General features: G+C 44.1%; 1 protein-coding gene across 1 annotated transcript in view; it reads right to left on the bottom strand.

Moving 5' to 3' along the window:
• bmf1 (BCL2 modifying factor 1) overlaps positions 1-3869 on the bottom strand; it is a 13041-nt gene extending 9172 nt beyond the window's left edge. The window contains exons 1-2 of the mRNA XM_017033128.2: positions 3246-3869; positions 416-613 (exon numbers count right to left, since the gene is read on the bottom strand). Of these exons, the coding sequence (XP_016888617.1) occupies positions 416-587 (172 nt within the window). The 5' untranslated portion in view covers positions 588-613; positions 3246-3869. The remainder of the gene's footprint in view (positions 1-415; positions 614-3245) is intronic.
• Positions 3870-7298: the final 3429 nt, after the last annotated feature.

Genomic DNA, 7298 nt, shown 5'->3' with positions numbered 1-7298 from the left:
CTACTTTCTACTCACACGACCTGTAGCATGACCCGACTGTGAGGTCTGCCTGTTGTTATGGAGCAACTTTGTCAACGGTGCTAAAGTGACTTTTCCCGCTCATGTGTTGCTGGTCTCTGTTCAGCTGCTGCTGACACAGGTACGCACTTCTGTCACGTCCCTCTCAGCCACAGTGCCAGTGTCTGGCGCCTTTTGAATAGCAAAGCAGCTGGACACACTACACGCAGACCATAAAAACCACTGCGATCACGACTATCGGGCGCCAGCGCTGAGATCAGCGCGGCGGGCGACACTGTTACCTGTTTCTCACGCCGTCATAATGTCATACTTTCATACACTCGGTTTTATAACACGCTTATCACGTACAACTCAAAGTTCACGTCTGGTTTCACATCAGATGTGTGACTTCCCTCACCGTAGAAGAGTGGTCTGGGCTCCTCTCCCACCCCACAGGGCAGCATGCCGTTGTTCAGTGCCAGGTCTGGACCAGGTGTCTGTGTGCCCCGGTCTTCACACCTTATCTCCCTGAATGTTGTGTGCCAGCTGTGCGGGTCTGGCTCAAAGACATCGTCCTCCTCGTCATCCATGCGAGGGCACTATGAGAGGAGCGAACCTGTGGAAGGTAGACACCAGACAGAGGAGGCATAAAACACCAGCTGAATACAAAGTTGTTGGGGTTTTTTTTTCCCTCCAACTCTTCATCACAGTAACCTTGAAGAAAATCCACATTAGACCTGATGAGATGATCTCAGACACATTTATTATTCCTCAGCCCCTCTGGAGCAACCGTTATCATCACTGCCAAACTGTCTAGATTATAATGAGTGCACTCAAATCAATGAACCCACAATGGGCACACTGGGAAGAGGACCACAGGCAAAAAGTCTTCTTATTCAGACAAATAACTCTGATAATCTCATTGATGACCAGCAGCTATACCAGTGATCATTTACCCAGTTATTATATGTACTATAAACTCAAATTAGATAACATTTAAAATTAGCTGTCATTGATCATTTAACTTAATTACTTAATTTTCTGGACTATAAGTCGCACTTTTTTTCATCCTTTAGCTGGGTTTGCGACTTATACTCAGGTGCAACACATTGACAGCCGCTAGAGGGCACTCTAGGCTTGTGTACCAGTATCTGCTAGTCCTGTAGCACTGAAAATGTACATGTTTGTTATTTTTACACTGATCGCCCGCTAGAGGGCACTGGTGCGACTTAGACTAAAGGGCGGCTTATATATGTTTTTTTGGTTCGGAATAGGGCAAGAGGAAATACTCTACAATTACAACAGTGATCACCAACTTGCGGCCCGTGAGCCAGATCCCGCCCGCTAAACCGTCCAATCCGACCTGCGACTAGATTCCAAAATAAACATCAAATAATAATCTCTGACAAAAATTTAATTTTTTAAAAAGTGTTCAGCTACCAAGACATCTTACCAGGAAAATTCTGGCCTTCTGACTAATATGGTTGGTGACCCCTGACCTACACTGTGGTAAAGATTCATCCAGGAAAATTCTGGCCCTGACCTACACTGTGGTAAAGATTCAGTAAAGTCACATTAACATGAAAGAAGGTTTGGATATGTGGAAAATAAACAATTAAAATCAACAGGATTCTGTTTTGTTAGACTGAATATTATGGGATGTTTTTTTCCAGCAAACCACTGTGTGTTCAGTGTTTAGTGAATGGGTCGACACAGTCTGCGGCATGTACAACATGTATATAAAGGTATCAGCAGGAATAATAACAACTTTACTGCATGGCTGCGATGGTTCACTACAGCAGTTTGGCCACAGCGCCACAGAATCCAGTGGAGCGCTTGGACCGAAGCCAACGTAAATGATACACTGCACTCGACCCTGAGTCACGAGTTATCAAAATATGGGTGAAACTCAAGTTGCCTCACCAACTAACCCCAAGTCACCATTGGGATGTAATACAGGGTTATACTACAACTTGGCTTCCAAATTAGGGTCCACAGCAAAAGCATAATGACAGTCTTTGAGGAAAATCCTGAGCCACTCTCCCTGGCCTGGTCTGTCAGCCCGCCAGCCCCGGGAGAAGCCGTTTTTATTTCTTCACCCAACATAAGCAGATTGGCGTCTCTGGCATGCCCAGACCTCACGATATACTGTGTGCCTTCACAATAAACCCTGTGTGTAAAACCACTTAATGCTTTGTTTTGACAAACGCAGAGTAAGAACATGGTAGTCTCTCTAAAAACCCCAGGCTCAGCTCCCATTTATCCAGGGGCTTGCATTGCAGCGGCCGTGCACACTGAGCTGGGCGTTTGTCAGACAGTGGCTCCCCCTGCTGCAAACTCAACAACGCTAACAAAAGGGAGAGAGAGAGAGGGGGGAGTAGAGAGGGCAGGGTTATGTGGTGGAGGTGAAGGTGGGGGTGGGGAGGTGGGGGGTTAGGCATTGTTTTCTAAAACAGTTTCTATCCACACTGCACTGTTAACACTTCGTTTCACTTTTTTTATTCACACCTGCAAACAGAAAATGACACAAAACAAGTGATCCCTGCAGTAATCACTACTAATCGATTGATTTCGACTCAAAACAAATAAAAATGGGAAATGTCAGGAAATGTATGTTAAGACTAATTCACAACACACATCAGTGTGTGGGTTGTTACAACTAACAATTGACTGCTAATTTAATTAAATAAAAAAATTTTCTGACGACAGACTCGAGCCTTTTAATCGACCTACATTTATGATTATGATCGTTTTGTCCGCAGCAGCTGTAAACTGTATATAATCGAAACAAAAAAAATATGATTTGACATTAGTGTCAGTTTATAACTCAACAAAAAAAGATTTGACATTAGTGTCAGTTTATAACTTTAGCGAAACAGTCTGCCAAACCCAGACATTATATGAGCAAACCAACTAATCGAATAAGCAAGAACAATCGTGCCCACTTTGATCGATGCTGCAGCCTGGCTCGTTTGTTTTGTTCACCCACAGGGAGCCAGGAACCGGCCAAGCCGGCAAACTTCAACCCGGTGTTATTTGAATGACGGACTGATTCTGTCCGAACGCCGCTTTCGCCTCTGTCACTTTAACAACTCGCTGCCATTATATTAACACAGACACAACAGACACAAACACACGCAGGTTTCAGTTACTATTGTGGCGGTCGTTGTTGTCCTTTTTGTCGCCGTGTCTCCTCACAGTCAAACTTACAGACATTAGTGTAAAATGTCTGTTTCGGGGGAACTCACCTCACTGCAGGGTTTTGATGTATTGTCTCCCAAACGCTGAGAAAAAAAGTGGCGAAAACGGGTTCAGTATCCGGCAAAGATAGGTTGAAGCGGTGAGAGTTTGTGTCACCTCCGCGGCAGCTTCCATTCTGTGAGGAATACTGCGGCCAGCCGATTTCATTTCGCCGACGTCAGCTCCAGAGTGACTCCGCCGACGGGGCGGGGCTCCCAGTAAATACACTTAGTAAATAAAGGCTGTTTAAAAACGAGGTGGTTTCTGTCGGCAAACTGCGCTGCACCGCAGTGACGTGGTGACGCGTCCCTTTAAGGAGGCGTTACCCGTGGTCGTTGTAGCCAATCACAGGGTTTGTTTTTGTGTGCGTATTCAGACACGTGGACGGGAAATTCCCTGTAGCACGGGACACGCTTTCACACTTACGACTGAGTTCTGCTGCTCAAGGGAACGCTGTCAATTTAGGAGGAGTATTTTTAGAACATTTCAAGTTAGTTGAGAACGAACTGGCTGTTCTACATTTAGACATTTATAAGTATTTAAAATAAATGCATCAATAGATGCGTGGCGTTTTGGGGACAAAGAATATCATTTTTTTGTCATGGTTGTCCTGTTCACATTAGACCGTTGCTAAGAATAGAAGCAGTGGTTGCTGATTCAGCATGAACATAGAAGCAGAAGTTTGCTTCTAGATAAAAGTGTAACAGTTATTATTCATGTAAACCACTGTTATGATGATGAGGATCATATTTTGTGGGTTGAGTTAAATATGACATAGTGGTAAAATAGAGGTATGTCCGGTTTTATGCTCTTTTTTAGTATGTAATATGGCGGGATTTAGCGAGAACTGCTAGCCTAGCTATTAGCCCAGCAACATCTGAACTTTGTTTCAAAAAAGACAAAGTTAGATAAAATTTTAAAAAAGGCTAATATTCAAAATACTTAAGAAAATTTCTGAAAACACATATAGAGTTTAAATAGTCAATGAAAACAAGCAAAAATATAGTTACCAAAAATAATTTTAAAAATTGCCATAGGAATGATGCTAACAGCCTCTGAACGAACACACGGTTTAAACCAGGATTAAAATGATATTTTTTAAATTTTTTTTAAGAAGGCTGTACAATATACTATATATATATATTTTTTTTTAAGAAGGCTGTACAATATACTCCATGCTTTGTTATAACAGGTGTGACATAGTCACGAGTGCCAAGACAAAAAATGTGGTACCATATAAGAAAGTCATGTGTGGCAGAAAGACTTTTAGGAGTGGTGCAAGACATGTGAGGACAGTGACAGTGTTGAAGTATGTGGTTGTTATGACAGACAGGTTTCACTGAAGCACCGGGTTACGCAAGGGACCCCCATTGAGTGCATGTTGTTTTGAACTGTGATTGACAAGCCCGCAGATGATAAATGAGCAGATTCCTTGGCCTCCACTATTATGCTTTGTAGATTAAATTTTAATCTTGTGTGGGAGTAGGGAGCTGGTGGAAGGGAGCCTGGAGAGTTTACTTATCAGTGGAAAGAGAACTCCAACTCAGAACGAAAGATGAAGATACAGTAGATGGCGTGGTTAAGTCACGTGAGGACCGAGGGTCTGCTAATTAAAGCGGAGAAGTTGGTTGGTGCCACAGGAGAACGCGGTAAAGAGAAACAAGTGATCTGCTGTGTCTGCCAAGTCGCAAAAATACGGGATAAAGACTTGGAATATTAAAATCCCAGCAGTTGTCAAAGTGTCATATCACATTACCGCTGTTATGATGTTTTATTTACGCTGCGTAAAACTGACCTACATCTGCGAGTGGCCTAGATTATCGTTAGTTTAATGAGGCACTTACAGCAGAGAACATTTCTGCACCACGTTAATAAAACATGTAAACAAGTGTGTGAACACACAGGTTAGTAAATAATAAAATTGATACATAAACAAACAAATTACTGTTAATTAGCATTCGTGATGATAAATGATTCAGATGCTTATTGCAAAACAATTAAAGATTTAGAGAGTTATTATTTGAAAGATAGAAAATTGATTATCCTCCAGAGCAGACCTGGACAAACTACGGCCCACGGTCCAGATACGGCCCACTGGGCTTTTTAATCTGGTCCCTACCCCCCAGGTTAGAGACCGTGTTATTGAGCAAACATACTAAATAATGTAATGTATGACATCGTGCATGTCCAAGTAACTCTGTCTGATCCAAGTGAACAACAACAACAATGACATACTGATTTTTGACAGCGATCCGTGTCATTGTTGGCTTGACTGTAGCAGGCTTGTTGTTATGAAAGCCGGGGCAGGTGCCAGTGACCTGCCCCCTCCCCTTGGGGCCATCTCTGATCAATCAACCCTTTGACAGCTGGAGCTTAGGCCGACCTGCATTCTCTCACAGCGCATCCCCCGCCTCCCCCAACTCCTCTTGCTTTCACTCTGTCCTTCAGCTGCGATCGAAGTCACGGTTCTCTGCTTCACACTAGCCTGCACCGGAGAGACCTCTCAGGTTTGGACCTCGTCCCACCTGTGGTCCATACACAGGACACGGGACATCTGATCACTTCCTGCGTGAACAAGCACTACAAATGACAAAAGATGCAAAGACGTGAGAGGGCGTTAGTTACGACCCTGTGTTTACCTGCAGCCTTCGACGATGACATTGACAAGCGTTAGCTTTGTGTGAACATAAACAAGTTCCCGCTGACGCCTGAGAACCCTGGGAGGAACGGAGGGACGGTAGGCATCGGTTATTGTTACGGTACCCACAGATCTCTCTGTGACTGTTTCTGAGAAGCGATGCACGTCCACACACACACACACACACACACACTTAACCAAGGATGCACAAACACACATGGATGCACAATCACATGCCCTAGTTCCTCTGTAACCTCAAAAGCCCATTCCACCTCTTGATATCTCATTCTTGATATGAATGCACACACACACACATACACACACACACAAACACACATGTGTTGACTCCAAACCAAAACATTGTCAGCATTTGAATCCTGCCCGGAGACGAAGAGGAAGACGTTTCATTTGCTCCGGCTGGACATTTTTCACGGCAACAACATTCGTGCGTACCAGTGTGTTTGTACCGGCGGCGCAGATCGTACGGAAGCGCTGACCTGATAACGGACGGAAACGGAAGCTCGATTCCTGCCTTTCCTCAGCGATCATCGGGTCTTTAGCTACGGAAAAACATGAAACTGCAAAATAATTTATATATTCTACAACAGCGGTCCTCAACCCCAGGTTCGGGGACCGGTGCTGGTCCGTAGGTCAATTGGTACCGGGCCGCAGTGGGACACAGTGACAAAATGTACTTCAGTTTTATTAATTCACACAACAATGGCGCCGTATTTCCGATCCGCAGTAACGGCCGACCGGTCCTCGGTACCAAAGATGGTTGGGGACTGCTGCTGTACGACACGGGCGTCGACTTTCTCGTGGTTTTTTGTGTGCAGGTAGCGTAAAGAGAGCCATCTGATTCTCACCAACCTGTAGACAAGCTGTCGCACTCGTCCTTGTTCGCGTCCGTGGGAAACTGGTGCGAACAAATGCGGTGTTTGTTCAGCATATCATCAAAGTCTTCAGATGTTTATTTTAAACCCTGTATGTAAAGTGAGCAGCATTTGACCTTTGTCTTTGTTTTCATGAATATTCTGAATGTATGTAACCACAGTGAGTGTTGGATGTGCGTTGAACCAAACTGTCCAATTTGGTCGGTGACTGGACTTCAAATAATGTGAGGATCAAAAAGAAAATATCACGTTGTCGCCTTACTAGCAACCATAAGGTTTCCTTGAGCCGCTGTCTTTGGCGGAACGGCTAGTCAAATCCGCAGATGTGTTTTAAGAACAGCGTTTTAATTGGACGCCCTTTACAGGGAACGTTCCATCATTTATCCGGACTCGAAGCTGGTGCAGTGTGAAAACACACAATTTCAAACGATCATCGTTTTGATGCACTTTATTGTTAGGGTAATATATGTTCTAGGTTTTAAAACCAGAAAAGCATACAGCAGTGATTATCTACTAGCGGTTCGCGGGTT

The sequence above is a fragment of the Cynoglossus semilaevis genome, chromosome 1 (assembly GCF_000523025.1).
Source record: "Cynoglossus semilaevis isolate Cse_v1.0 chromosome 1, Cse_v1.0, whole genome shotgun sequence".
Classification (NCBI taxonomy): Eukaryota; Metazoa; Chordata; class Actinopteri; order Pleuronectiformes; family Cynoglossidae; genus Cynoglossus; species Cynoglossus semilaevis.
Note: the sequence above shows the minus strand (reverse complement) of the source record. Positions and strands in the feature narration are given on the sequence as shown.